This window comes from Protopterus annectens, chromosome 13.part0, assembly GCF_019279795.1.
Source record: "Protopterus annectens isolate FY-2018-M chromosome 13.part0, PAN1.0, whole genome shotgun sequence".
Lineage (NCBI taxonomy): Eukaryota > Metazoa > Chordata > Ceratodontiformes > Protopteridae > Protopterus > Protopterus annectens.
Window position 1 is genome coordinate 687,312,978 of NC_056747.1, and position 15,780 is coordinate 687,328,757.

Here is a 15,780-nt window from a genome sequence, read left to right on the forward strand (position 1 = left end):
TGAAGTTCAACTGGGGAGGCTGCTGAACATATCAGTGTTGAATCGTCGGCATATTGAATACAGGTGGATTGTGGAAGGGACTTATTTAGGTTGTTAATAAAAATAGAAAAGAGTTGATGGATGCTCCTCTGGATAATAAACTTTTGTTTGGGGAAGCGGCTGCTGGTTTGTTTAAGTCTCTTCAGGACAAGGGGAAGGCCTTACAGGAACTTAAACATGTCTTTGTTTTTCCTGTGCCTAAATTCAAGAGAAACTACCCTTCTAAGCTAGCCTTTGTTCATAGGCAATCTCACCTTCCTCTCAAAGGTAAAAAGGGTAGTAAACAGGCTCCTCCTGCTAAGGCCATTCAGACTGCAGGGATTTTAAAGTTTTCATTTCCTGACAAACCAAGTGCTATCTGACTATCTACCTGTTCCCAGCCACATTCCTCTTTCTCTTCACCTTTCTCTTTCTCTTCCTGTTTGGCTTCAATTTACCCAGGATTCTTGGGATCTGTCAGTCATGCGTCAGGGGTATTTCATTGTGTGGATTTCCCATCCTCCTTTTATGGGCATTCCTCAGCCCCCTCAGAAACAACTTCCTTTTTTCACAGAGGTTCTTCGAAATCTCTTGTCTCAGGGTACTATTCAAGAGGTACCTGTGTCCCAAGGGAGGAAGGGTTTTTTTTTCAAGAATGTTTCTAGTGCCCAGAAAAGAAGGTACTTGGAGACTGAGTCTAGACATCTCTCAACTAAACCCTTTTCTGAAGGTGCCCTCCTTTTGGATGTTGTCCCTTCAGTCCCTTTTTCCTCTCTTGCTCCCTCAGACCTTTCTAGTGTCACTGGATCTCAAAGATGCCTATCTCCATATTCCAATCCATCCTCTTTTCAGGAAGGTTTTGTGTTTCTCTGTTGCTTCCTGGCATTTTCACTTCTGTGCTTTGTACTTTGGTCTTTCTACTGCCCCAAAGGTATTCACCAAATGCCTTGCTACTGTGATTGCATTTCGGAGGCTTCAAGGGATCTAAATATTTCCTTACTTGGATGACCTGCTGATTCAGGCATCCTCTCCAAAGGTCCTTTTGCAAAATCTTCATTTTACCATTTCTCTTCGTCAGAGCCTGGAGTTCATGATAAACTTCAAAAAGTCTTCCCTGACTCCTTCTCAGGATCATGTCTTTCTGGGTTGCAGGATTCAGAGATACCAGTGCTGGCATCCCTGCCTCCTCCAAAAGCCTTAACTCTCATTTCTTACTTTCAAACTCTTCTTCCACTGGCCTCAATTACAGCCAGGGAGTTTCTGAGAGCTCTGGGGTTCATGGCATCCACCATTCTGATGCTCCCTCTGGCTAAACTCCACATAAGGATGTTTCAGTGGTTTCTGAAGTCAGTGTGGCTACAACATGTGCATCATCTAGACTTTACAGTTCCTCTTCTCCCTTGTCTCAAAAAGGAACTTCTGTGGTGGAATCAGCAGTTGTTTCTGAATCCAGGGCTCCCTTTTCATCCTCCTCTTCCCTCTCAGGATCCATTCACAGATGCTTCAGATGTGTGATGGAGAGCAATGTTTGGCTGCCTGAAGGCTCAGGGAGTGTGGTTGCCTCGTATGCAGAAGGAGCACACCAATGTCAAAGAGATGAGAGCTTTTATGCTGGCTCTTCAGGCCTTTCATCCTCTTTTCTCTCCAAGGCCTCTCAAGGTATTCACAAACAATACCACAGTTATATGGTATATTAACAAGCATGGGGAGCAAGATCTTACCTTCTTTGCTGGCTGGCACTTCTGGTATGGGATCTGGCTGTCAGGTATCAAGTGACTCTTCAGGCAGTTTATATTTCTTCAGATCAGAACATTGAGGCAGCCACTCTGAGCAGGTCCTTCACTCAATCCCATGAATGGATGCTTCACAGGGATGTGTTTCTGGGTATTGTTCACCAATGGGGTACTCCTCAAGTAGATCTCTTTGCCTCCCCTCTGAACAGACAACTTCCTCTGTTTTGTGCCAGAGTCCCAGATCATCTGGTATGGAAAGTGGATGCCCTCTCATTTTCTTGGAAGGGGATGCTCCTTTATGCATTCCCTCCCCTTCCTCTCATTCCGAGAGTCCTGTTCAAGATTCAACAGGATGCTCCCAAAATCTTGTTGTTGACTCCTTTTTGGTCGTGACAGCACTAGTTCCCGCTACTTCTGCATCTAGCCAAGGGCAATCATCACAAGTTACCTCACAAGATGGATATACTCGCACAAGACAAGGGATCTCTCATCCATCCCCACCTGTCCACTCTCCAACTGACACTGTGGGTGATAGGGTATTGATCCCTCATAGATACCTTTTTTCTGAGGATGTGCTGCAGATCCTGCAGGAGGCCAGGAAACCTACTACTAGGAAATCCTACTTATCTAAATGGAAGATGTTTTCTATTTGTTGTCTTTCTCGTGACCTGGACCCACTTACTGTGGATGTTCCTTTGGTTCTCTCTCATTTGTGTGAATTTCTCAATGCTTGTTTGGCCTATTCTTCTATGAAGGCCTTCTTATCAGCTCTTTCTGGTTGTCTGCCTTTACCTCCCCTGTTAGCTTCTAGATTTGAGGCTGAGAAATTTCTTCAATATGTCCTTAATATTAGACCTCTCAGAAAGCCTGTTCCTCCTCCCTGGGATCTTAATTTCATTCTGGAGAAACTGACTCAGGCTCCTTTTGAGCCTGCTGTTTCAACTTCCTTGCAACATTGTTCTTGGAAGACAGTTATTTTGTTGGCTCTTCCTTCTGCCAGATGGGTGTCTGAGTTGCAAGCCCTTATGGCTTGTCTGCCTTTTTGATATTTCATGAGGACAGGGCATCCTTGCATACTAATCCTTCTTTTATGCCCAAGGTAGTTAAAGAATTGTCACTTAATCAGTTTATTAATTTGCCTAGTTTTTTCCCCCTTTCTGCAGTCTGACAGTGAGAGGGTGCTGTATACCTTAGACATGCATAGACAGCCGAGATATTACTTGGATAAGACTAAAGCTATCAGAAAATCTGATTAGTTGTTTGTTTCCTTTCATCCTAGGTCTTTAGATTTGGCTGTTTCCAAGCAAACTATTTCTACTTGGATTTCAAAGGCTACTTCTTTTTATTGTACTTTTCATGGCGACAGCCTTCCTTCTTCTGTAAAAGCTAATTCTACTAGAGCTGTGGCTTCTTTTGGTGCTTTTTTCAAAGGACCAGGCACTAATTCTATTCTTGAAGCAGCTACTTGGACTTCTGTGCATACTTTTATCAAACATTTCAAGTTGGATTGTATCTCCAGAGCTAGAGCTGATTTTGCTAATGGCATTCTTCATGGCTTCTTAGAGGGCTCTACTGCTGCTTCCTCCTCCCAAATTTCTTCTTGAGCTTTGGCACTCTTCCATAAGTTATGAATACTGCAGATTTGAATGTAAGGACATAGTACAGTTGTGTAAAATCTTTCCATAACGGTAGATGTCCTTGCCTTCACCACTGCAGTATTCACTCCCTCCCTCCTTCACAGCTGCAGTATTCACTCCCTCCCTCCTTCACAGCTGCAGTATTCACTCCCTCCCTCCATCCCCCTTGTTTCTTTTTTCTTCTTCTTGGATGTGCAGGTTCTCCATGGACTGCTGTTCCTATTGAGGCCATCAGTTCTGAGGATGGTACATGTAAAAGTCACCTTTATGTTCTACTGTATGTGAGGAGTGTTTAGGTGATGTTCAACATACCTTAAAGCAACTGTAGGCTTTGTAGACTGGCCGGACGATGGGCTTCATGGCAGGGAATCCATACGTTATGAATACTGCAGCTGTGAAGGCAAGGACATCTATCGTTGTTCGGTATATATTTCTCAGAGGTACAGGCCAACACGGAAGGACTGTGGCTGACCAAGTTCGCAGATGACTGCAAACTGGGCACCATAATCGACTCTCCAGCCGACACAAGCATCCTCCAAAAGGGCCTCATAGAAACAGACAACTGGTGCCAGAGCCATGGCCTCAAGCTACACGCCAAAAAGTGTATAGTCATCCCCTTTGGCAAAAACAAAGTGCCTACAAATTACCACATAGGTGGTAATCCATTAAGTACAGAAGAAGTAATTAGGGACCTGGGGATCCAAGTTGATAGCAATCTCTCATTTGACAACCACGTGGCCAAAGTGGTTAGAAAAACATTTTATATAGCCCACCTAATCATGAAGGGATTCACATCTAGATCAAGGGAGGTCATTGTGCCTCTTTACTTATCCCTCATCAGGCCCATAATTGAGTACAATGCCCCTTTTGGGATGTACCTTACCAGACACCTGCAGCAACTGGAAAGACCCCAAAAGTACCTCACCAAGAGGATCAAAGGGCTCAAACAGATGCAATATGCTGCCCGGTTAAAGAAACTCCAGCTCTACTCAGTTGCATACCGCCTGCTCAGAGGCGATCTGTGCCTGACGTATAAAGCCATGTCTAACCCAGAATGAATGGACATGCTACATCTCAGAAAATCCAAATCCCATCGAGCTACTCGCTCGAGAGATTTGAACCTCAGCAGTGAAATAAATAGGACATGCTGGAGGGACAGATTCATAACCCAGAGGCTCCCTTCACTCTGAAATAAAATCCCAGTCCAGGTTAGGCAGAGTCCCTCACTGACTCTCTTCAAGAGGAATCTTGATGAGTGGATGGGAGATCGTAGGTTTACCCCGGGTATCACTTTTGTGTCACTGTTAGACAGAGGCGCAGTATACTAACCTCGAAAAAGGGTATAGCAAAATTAATTTAAAATGGGTGGCGAAAGCCAAACACACTCTGGCTAGGCTTATAAATGCCCTAGGGCAGATAGCCTAGTATGAACCTATGAACCTATGAACTGTACTTTTGGAGGCTTAGTGTACTTTAAGATAACTCCCTGGTTACTTTGACTGCCCCAAGGAAAATGTACATCTGCTGTGATAAGTAGCTCTCAGCAGGTAATCAAAGGCCCTTAAGCTTTAGAGACAAAAGCACTTCAACAATACTGCATGATGTCACAGAAGCATAACACTCCACTTACATAATTATACAATGTAGTTGCTAAAAGAGCATGTCTAACAGTGTAACAGGACAAACAACCCTTATCTCTCTCTCTCTTTTTCCTTATCTTACATTATCTTATTTAATATTGTGTTTTGCCTAGTAAGCTTGCATGGCTGCAACAGGAGATATGTAGTGAAATAAGTTCTGATATAAAAAATATGTATAATAATGGGTAAATATCATGTATACAGTGGTGAAATAAAATGTATGAGGAGATAAACTGAAGGGGAGAGCATAGCAAAAGTAAGAAATGGTAAGGATTATTTCTATTTTAAATAGAAACACAGAACAAACAGAAAATGTGACAGAAATGTTGCAGTGCATGATATGAAGGGGAACTATAAAACACCATAAAACTTAAAATAGTTGTTTTAATTAAGATGCACCATTGCTGCTAAAAAGTAACCTTTTACTGCACTTAACTTTTTGATAGGAACTATAGTGTTACTACTTTGTGTTTTCCAGTAGGACATAAAAGGGGAGGACTGAAGAGGAAGTAGGTTGTTTTAAGGAAAAGTTTCTAAGGCGTTTTTTTTCTGGTTACTGCTTTTTGGAGTGTGAGACAGGAAGACTGGATTACAATGACATCCACATTGCTTAGGATTCTGTGTATTCATGGTTATTATCAAAATGAGAAAAGTTTCAGAGAAAGAACTGGCTCACTGAGGAAAATCTTAAAGAAACATGCTGAGTTGTTCTACATTTCTGCTCCTCTTTCTGTCTCCCAGCCCCCTGGATCTGTACTTAAAACAGAACAAACAGACCAAGGTAAGGCAGTTTCTTTTCTGTTTTGTACGTTACTACATTACATCCTAGCTTGCTTTGCATGTATTACTTCCTGTGTTTATGAATATCTCTTCTCTGCCTGCCGTTTATCTTGTTTCATCACCCAGCTCTATAAAACTCTGGTGTGTGTAAGACGGAAGTTATATGCTGCATTTGCATTTTGTTGCTTCGGTTTTGGTGAGGGCTGTATCACTATAATGTGTTTTCTGGAGTTAATTCATCATTTTATGGCTGATTAGGGATAAATTTCAATTTCCCCAATGGATGTTGTTGGCTGGAAATGCAGGCTCTTGTAAGGCAATTCTCACAGATGCAGCCTGATAATAATACTATTCCTTAGCGGTAAGAAGAGAAATGTGCTGGAACTGGCATCAGTTTCCCACAGTTGTTAGGAGATTATGCAAATGCCCCCCCCCCACCAATATTTCCAGTGCATTGTAAGTGAAATTTTATTTGAAAAGGCTGTGCCATAGGAAATGCTTGCCTTTCTCCACTGAATTGTTTCTCTAGTGTAAAAAGTTATTGTGACTGAGTAGACATTGTATTTGGAAACACATTGGGTGGCAAACTGCTTTAAGTAAACTGAGAGAAAAAAATATGGCGGAATTATTGATAAACTGCTTATCATATGCTTAATTTGTTTTTGCTGATGAACTTCCACCTTGCACTCCCATATGTTTAACCCAGAAGGAGCTCCAGGATCTGCTTTCTTACTGAAGACAATTTTTTTTATGCTTCTGTAGTTTATAGCTAACAATCGCACTGCCAGACATTACTATGAGAATCTTCAGAACTGTTTAGTAGAAACACAAGGTTTAAGAGTACTGCTATGATTGTTTGTATGGTGGCACCCCCCCCCCCCCGCTCCATCCTCAAATCTCTGCATCCCTAAATATATTAACTCTGAGGTCTCACAATCATAAAGGGGTTAGAAGAAACTTTCTTGTCCTCAGAGTTCCTTGATCCCAGTAAACTCTAGATGTAGTTTTAATGTGAAGCTAGTAATAGTCTGACAAAATAAGCTACCCACATTTTGCCCAGTACAGTGCTGTTTTCACCATGTATTACCATGTCCCCTTCTATTTGCAGTATGCTTAATGTTGTAATGCATCAGGGTTCTTGGATTATGTTTAACTTTATAATCAGCAGTATACATCATCTAGTAGTTGAAAGTTAAGCATCATGCAGATGAGGAGGGAATTAAAACCTATCCATAAAGTTTTAACTGTTTAAATACAGGCAGAACTTGAGAATATACTTTGCTATGTATAGAAGCACAAGGCGAAGCTTTATTAGTAAAAGCAGATGCCAAAATAAAGCATTTGCTAAAACTGTGAAGCATTTTACAAAATAACCTCACTTTATTTTATTTTTTTACTTATTGAGGAACTGATAGTTTTCAGGATGATATGTGGTATACAGTACAAACTTAAAAACTGGATTATTTCTTTTAAAAGAGGTTGTTTTTCCTCTGACATCAGCTATCCTATTTTATACAGCCCCATTTAATTCCCTTCTTCCCGTGGTCTAACCTATCCTTTAGACTGGAGGCTGCCCTCAAGGTATGGAGGGCAGGCAAGATACCAAGTCTTATTGCTACTGGACTGTGGAATTATGCAGGAATTTTCTGGTGATGCCAGTGGTGGTAATGGAGTCATCTTCAATAAAGGCCCGTTTTCCTGTGGCATTTTAATTCCAAACCCATTAGTGCTTCTGCACAAGTGCCAACCCTGGCTGTGGTACAGACATGCTGCTTGATTGGCCCTCAGGCCCCATTCTTTGTGCTGCCTTACTGCTATTTTCGGCATCCACTGTTTATCAGTTTGTTAGAGTACTTGGCTTCGACCTTCCCCAAGGGTGGTAGAGGAAGCAGAAGCTTCTTATTCCATTGTCCCTAACTGGTTACTCCAGCACCCAGGCCAGTTAGCAAACCCAGTCTTGGGCTCCAGTCAAGGTTTTATCCCTCTGCCTCACTGAACAATTTTCCTTTAAAGGAACTTCATTGTAGAATTACCGTGGTATCATTTAAGTCCCAGAAAGCAAATTTACAAAAAAAAAAAAAAAAAAAAAAAAAAAATGCTTGGCTTTATTCTTTTTCCTTTCGTTTGCATCATCTTTGAAATGGAGTCTTTATTAATGGCATCACCTTTAAGTTAAAGATGATCCCGTGGTATAAGAACAGGAGCAAAGCACACATTGGGGGAATGTTGGATTTTTTTTTTTTGGTTGTACATGGTGTACTTATTTGTTTATTTTATTTGTATTATATTTAATATATATATATATATATATATATATATCTATATATATATATATATATATATATATATATATATATATATATATATATATATATATATATAATTTGTACTTTATTGTATAGCAGGACTTCTGTTATGTTGGAAGTCATCTTTTCAGTTCCCCTTGCTGCTAAGTCTGGGATAAATACATTTATTATTTGCTTAATGCTTTGCTTTTTTTATTCCCCTTTCCTGACTCACTGGTGCATCTGTTAACCTTTAGTGTACAGTATCCAAAGGTATTTTTACTGGAGAATGTGGCTTGTGATCCTCTGCTTTGTCATTTGTCATACACTGCACAAACAGAACTCAGTTCTATGACGGTGTGGGTTTAGGGAATGGATGGATTCCAGAGCAAGAATGTATTTTTCCTTCTGAGAGTTGGTGGGCTGTTTAACTGTTCTTGAAAATCTTTTGGCACATCAATGTTTTCAGCTGTTATTACTGTCTAAGGTTCAAAAACATTTTGAGTAAGTTGGTTCAAAAACATTTTGAGTAAGTTGGTGTTTAACTATCACATCTGGTAAGTAAATCAGATTTATTGGTAGCTTTTGTGCACTTGGCTATCTAATTTTCGTAGCATCCATTTGGAAACCAGGTTTGCTGATTGTTTCAACGTTTTCACAGTGAGCATTTGTCAAGCATAATAAACTTTGTGGATCTAATGTTTATTACAATGTATGCATATCTAATTTATTGTATTTGCCCTCATCACAAAAGAAAGTGATGTGGGATCTCTTTAATGTGTGTTTAGAGAGAACTTTCCTGGCTTGTTCTAGTACCTTGCTTGACTATGTTGCTGTTTGCATTTCTTCTGGCAAGCTGTTGTCGATGTACTGGCACCATTATGGATCTTCTTAGAGATATGTTTGTCCTGATTTGTTCAGTTTTTACAGAAGTCGGGCATGTGGTTCTGTACAGAACTGGACTCATTTTCCATCTGAATTGTTTTAGATTGAAGTCAATGTGGAGATGCATCCATAAACCGTGACCTATTGCTCAGACCATGTGCTTGAACATGCCATGGTCTGAGCATTAACATGCCATGGTCTGAGCATTGATAAGAGCCATAGGCATAGTTATGACCACAACAGCTGCTGGGGATTCATGGATTCAGAGGCCTGGTTGATAGTGTCTCATTATCATTCTCACACTGGGCAAAAGGGACGTTCTTCACACTGGTTCTAAACTGTGAAGCACCCATCGAACTCTTGTAGTGTTAAGAAGAGAACTGGGGTTTACTGTCCTGGTGATGCTCCTCAGGTACGTTTATCAAAATTCTAGCTCTGTCCACAACAAAACTACCATATTAGCTGACTTGCTTCATGAAGTTGATGTGGCTTTTATTGCTGGGGCTTGGCTTGATGATAAATTTGGTCCCATCCTTGCAGCTCTAGTACCCTTAGGGTCTCTGTTATTTGGCATCTGAGGTTAAAACAGATTAGTGGTGTATATCTTTGCTGCTGTACCAGGGACATATTCAGTCTTTGGAAACCTCTTTATTTATGGTCAACCTGATGGTGTGAGAATGTTCCTGAAGGAGTTTAGACTTTTCACTTCCTGAGAGATTGTATTTTCTTGGTGGCTAATACTAGGGGATTTTAGCATTATCGCTGATGGAAGAGTCTGTGGCTCTTGTAAAATAACCCCTTTGTATTATGCATGGACTTTGGTTTGCTTAGGTGGTTACCTGAGTGACCTACAGATTTTGCCATATGTTGGACTTGGCCATCCATTTTGATGCGGTGAGGAACTCTGTGGTGGAGCCTTTTAACTCTATGACCACCACATTGGCCACTTTTTTGTTCAGTCTTCTGAATGATTCACTGAATTTTGGTTATGTGCAGTGGAGGAGGACAAGTGAGCTTTTTCACTTCTGTTTTGCCTGACTAGGTCCATGACCGTAGTGCTGCAAGTTTTGATGAGCTGGTGGGAATTATAATTGGGCTCTCATCTCTTCACCTGCCAGTGTTTTCCTAAACTATGCAGGTCCTGTCCACCTAGTTCCTATGGAAGCCATGATTTGAATTTGAGCTCTGTCAGCTTAGGAAGACAGGATGAAGTTGGGGTTGGGAGTAGAAGCAATGCTGTTCTGAATACTTGATGACTAGCTTGTGATGGATTCTCAATTTTTTGGGTACTATCTAGAGTTTTCCTGGAAGAAATCGATGTGTCTGCAGTGTGAGATCTCTACAACAACAAACCAGCTGACTGATGTTTTCCACACAATGGTCCAAACTGCTTCTCCACATGGAAAGCTTTATTTCCTGAAGAGTCCTTCATCAGGTCATCAGTCACCCACTTTGCTGTTCATGGTGTTATCAAAGCTTTCTGGTTGTGCATATTTGGCATTCCTTTGAATGAGTTTTCATGATCTTCAGTATGCAGTTTAGTACCTGTGCACTGGTCCTATGCCCAGCGCAGTTGGGTGATGATAGGGAAGCCATGAGGTAAGGCCCCAGGGAGGATGGGGAGGGGGGGGGGGTGAAGCAAAAAAAAAAAGTCATCTGCTTTGAAGCAGAAGAAATCCTGCATGTTGTTGTGTCGGTGACTTTGCTGTATGTTCAAGTTTTATTCATTTGCCGAGCCATGCTCATTAAAAATGCAGGTTGGTATCCATACTTCTATCTGGTATATTGAAATGCAGAATGACTGATGATCTTCCACTTATCACAGCAGCCATGAAACTGGGAGTAGACACTCTATTTGTTATATTGGTGTGACCCTAGATTTTTGAGGGTTGTGCCTGCAAACTGCCTTCATGGCCCCATTAACGTTGGTGAAAGGGAGTAGTAAAACCTGTTTTGTCTTGACAAAAGTTCCAAAATTTTGTTAAAAGAACTGCAATTTATTGTAATTGTTTGCCTGAGGTTGGAATAGACCAATTATATTATCTTTTTACAGTGGGAGTAGGAGTAGGAGAAATCCTTGTACTGCAGTCCTTTTAGCCTGAAAGCAGTGGCAGGGAAAGAGGGTCATGGAGAGAATCTGGTAGGAAAGGATGGTTGCTTTCCTATTGAATAACTATCAGTATACGTTTATAGTCGGAAGGTGGTGTTGGGCAAACCCGGTCCACGTTTTATAGTTTGGTTGTAGGCGAACACGGAGCACTGGTAGAGTTGGTCTATGGATTCCTTCAAGATGTTCACTGTTGTGCATTGGAAACTGGTTGGAAAGGAGGAGGGGTTGGGGTTGGGATTAGGAGAAAGGAATTTGATTGCATTGTGTGTGAAAGGTTGCGGTTAGATGGATGCCGTCAGGAATAAGGAAAGTAACCTGCAGTACTCCAAGTTTGGTCATGGGTCCAACATGTCACCTTTTCAGATATAGCTAAAGGAATACAGAACAGGGTCAAACTCGGATTCAAAGGAAGGATATGGAAATGCATACTGAGTGGGTTATAAATTGGCATTTGATGCTCAGTGTAGAGAAATGCAAAGTACTGCACCCGGCCACATCAATCCTGGTATAGAATGCCCACTGGAGGGAGTGGAATTGATAGCAACAGAGCAGGAAAAGGATGTAGGGTGTGTAGGTCAGAAACCGTAATAAAATATAGGTGTGTGTGTTCTTTATAAGAGAGAGAAAATATACAGTCACATACATACAGAGGTTTCATTCAGTGGATTGTAGACATCGTTGTTTTCAGCTATGTTCCAATCCAGCAAATGGAAAACTTGTTGCTGAAGTAGCGGAGTTGATTGAAATATGCTGGCTTTGCTTTGTTTTGCATGTGATTGTGTTAAAAGAGGAGATTTACAATTTCCCCTTTCCCTGCTGTTGTATGGGCTTGGATTTAGTCTGTGTAAAGTAACGGAGGTGTGGGGAGCAAGGTGACAACACTCCGCACAAATGCTGATGGTGTGGTGTGTTTGTGTGGTCTGGGGTGCGCAACTGGAGTGCACATATATGTCAGTATGTTTCAAATGAGTGTGCACTGTGACAGGGTGAATGATTTAGTTGTGATCACCTATGTTACAATCACTGTTGCAGTAGGTCATTCATTATGTACTCCTATATAACAGTTGATTTTGCAGTCATTTTTTGCCATAGGGTAGAAGTGGAATCCATCCTGTTCCATTTCTTTTGCAGACTCCATCTGCCAACTGTGAGCTGATATTGGATCTGTTGGCATCTCCATTCTATCTATGAATACATGGTGCACAGTAACCAGGAGTGCATTTGTCAGCTTGAGATGCAGTCTAATCTTTGCATGCTTATGCTGGTTTGAAGGATGCATCTCAGGGTTATGAATGCACCCCGACTCAGCCAATCACAGCTTCTACTTCTTCATATCTGCTTTGTAATTTTGATTTAAAGCCACATTTGGTGCATAGGGTAAGGTCAGTCGCTGTACTCCAGTGTATGCACCCTATAGCCCCTTGTACATTTATTGGATGCAAATGGAGTGGAATAAAGCACTCTGAATAAGCAAGTGAGGTGTTCATGGAGGTTATTTTTTTCCCTTGTGTTACTTGCAAAGCCAAGTAGAAGCATTTCTCTCGTGGACATAGGATAAACCTAGATTTACCTTCACCTTGCATGTGCTTGTTTTCTTTGGAATATCTGTCATGCCTTTTCATGGAAGGGCTGCCACCCTTTCAAAAAAGTCTCTGTTGCAGCCAGCCCCATGGCATATCAGCCAGGTTGCCAATTTTTTAGCAGATGCTTCAATACCTGATGGTGATTACAGGAAAAAATTAGCATATGCATCCTGGGGGAGAGGACTGAATGCCTGGCTGGTTTGCTGATGCTTCACACTAGGCTTAGAAACTTGTCCATATCGTGTGACATAAAATTGGGAATTAGATTTAGCAACTGGGACAGTTTTTTGCAAAATTGTTGACCTGTGAAATGTTCAAATCACTTTCTGGAATAGAATCAGATTTCTGAACACATCCTGGTCTAGAAAGTGTCTGACTCATTCTTTGACTTGAGTTTGCAACACAAACACAATGTTGTGCCTGCAATGGTCATGATTCTGGTACAGGAGGATATCTGCTATTCGTTCTATACTTCACACCCTTGGAATCTGCCAAACAGGATCTCTGCTTGGCACAAATGCCTGTAATTTGTCCTCTTCGATCAAAATCTTTTGTAGTCTGGATTCGTACAGTCTCTCCTTCCCTCAATGGACGAAGTAATCTGCTTGATCTGTCATAACTAGATATCTGGATGGTATGCTTCTTAAACAATTGAGCCTTGATGGTTTTATTGATATTAGTCTTAGGCTGCAACAAACTGGAAGAAATAGGTAGCATAATTCTAGTTTGCCTGGAAAGTAGTCTTTGAGCAGGTGAGCCAAGAATATCTTTACGGGGTATGCTTCTGAGATTAAGCAAATTCAAAAATACAGCTGTATTGTCACATTTTGACTTTTCAAGTAATTGCTTTGCACTCTGTACTGCACGTTCAGCTAGGCCACTGGACTGAGGATATTCAGGACTGCTAGTGACATGCACAAAGTCCCATTCTTTTGCAAATTTCTGAAACAACTGGCTAGTGAATTAAGTACCATTGTCAGAAAAAAGTTTGTGTGGACTACCATGAACTGAGAAATGTTTCAGATTAGTAATAGCAGTAGTTGAGGTTAAGTTTGGTAGCAGATCAATCTGAAACAAATTTGAATAAGAGTCTACCAGAACCAAGTAGTGTTGATGTTCCAGTCAAAGATCTCAGTTGCTACAGTAGACCAAGGTAGTTCAGGAATTGGAATTAGCTGAAGTGGTTCTCTTTTTTGCAAATGCGGTCTAGTACTATTGCATACTGAACAAGAAGAAAGACCTCTATCAATGTCTTTTGATAATGAAAGCCAAAATACTAATGCTGTTGCTGTTCTCTTAATGGATGTGGATCCTGGGTGACCACAATGCAATATCTGAATATACTCTTGTAAGAAAGCAGGAACAATAATTTTAGGACCTTTGAAAATAATACCATCTTCCATCAACAATTCATCTCTGTAAGGAAAGTATGCTTGCACCTCAGGTGATCCACTAGATTGCTTTGATGGACATCCAACATGAATTTAGTGATTGGGCTTCTGTGAAATTGGATCAGTCTGAGTGTGATCTCAACTCATCTAGTCTAGTGGTGGAAAAATGCATGCACTGACATCATCAAAGTCTCTGCTTCAAGCTGTTCTGTTGTATTTCTAGACGATCGGGATAAGGTATCAATCTAGACAGAGCAATTTGCTATTAGTGTAGACAAGTTTCAAATTGTACTTTTGCACTTTGAGCATCATTCTTTGTAATCTTGCTGGAGCAGAATGCATAGGCTTCTTTAGAATAGTAACTAGAGGTTGATGATCAGTTTCAATCTGAATAGCTCGATCATAAATATAATCATTAAACTTTAAGCATGTAAATCCAAAGCAAAAACTCAGAGGCACACCACATGTGGTGTGCCTCTGAGTTTTTGCTTTGGATTTACAGATGTTTTGACTCTCTTCAGGCACTTTACCTTTCTTGTGGGTTTTTTTTTTTTTTTTTTTTTCACTCAAACTTTGAGCATGCAAATACTATAGCCCTATTGTTCTGGATGCATAGGCTACTGGTCTGCCCTCTTGAACACCTAGGCCAAAATCTGAAGCATCACAGGAAAGAGTAACTGATTTATTGACATCATAGTATCTTAACGTAGGTGGGGTGGCAATTTTCTGCTTTAAGGTCTAATGCCTTCTGATGATGATGTTTCAACTATGACCATGCAACATTTTTGCATGTTGGCTCTCTTAAAGGTGCTGTCAACTCACTGAAGTCTGGTATAAATTTGCCTAAAGACTTGAGCATGGCCAGAAAACACTGCAAACCTTATACATTGGCGCTGACATCTCTAGAATAGCTGCTTGCTTGGTTGAGTCAGGTCTCAAGCCTGTACTTGTAAATAAATGTCCTACATATGTAACTTCTGGAAGTCTGAATTTGCATTTCAGAGAATTGAGCTTTAAGGTCACTTTACATGCTCTGTCTAGAACTTTCTTGAGGTTTCTGTCATGCTCTGCCTCACCAGTGCCTTTAACTAATAGATCATCCAATGTTATGGCACAAGGATAACCTGAAAAAAATTGTTCCACTGCACGCTGAAAAACTTCACTTGCAGAATTTATTCCAAATGGCATCCTTAGGAATCTGTATCTGCCAAACAAAGTACCAAAAGTAGTTAGAAATGAGAATTTGCGATCAAGCATCACTTGCCAAAATGAACTTTTTGCATACAAAACAGAAAATACAGTGCCATTCGGTATTAGAGCTGCAACTTCTTCAACTGTGCGTATTGGATGATATGGTCTATTTAATGCATTGTTCACATCTTTAGGGTCAATGCATATTCTGATTTCATCTGAGCCTTTTTTGTGAGTGGCTACCATGGATGACACCCATTCAGTAGGTTCTGTGACTGGACAAATCACACCTTGTTGCACCATTTTATCCAACTGAGCTTTAACTTTATCTTGCATAGCTATCGGAACTCTTTGGTTGATTTATTGGAGTGATCTCTGGGTCTAACTTCATGGAATACACAACTGGAAGGTTGCCCAATTTTCATCGAAAACATCAGCATAATCTGAGAAAATGGCTTTGGAGAAATTTGAACTCGGAACTGCACTCACATGATGAACTTCTTTAGCAAAAGAAAGCAGAGTCATTC

The 15,780-nt window shown here is 40.8% G+C and overlaps 1 protein-coding gene across 2 annotated transcripts in view; it reads left to right on the top strand.

Moving 5' to 3' along the window:
• Window positions 1–5,518: 5,518 nt before the first annotated feature.
• Window positions 5,519–15,780, top strand: part of OVCA2 (OVCA2 serine hydrolase domain containing) — a 64,618-nt gene continuing 54,356 nt past the window's right edge. The window contains exon 1 of one of the 2 annotated variants that reach the window (XM_044054372.1): window positions 5,519–5,809. In XM_044054372.1, coding sequence (XP_043910307.1) covers window positions 5,623–5,809 — 187 coding nt within the window. In that variant the 5' untranslated portion in view covers window positions 5,519–5,622. The remainder of the gene's footprint in view (window positions 5,810–15,780) is intronic. The other variant, XM_044054373.1, reaches the window with a different exon arrangement.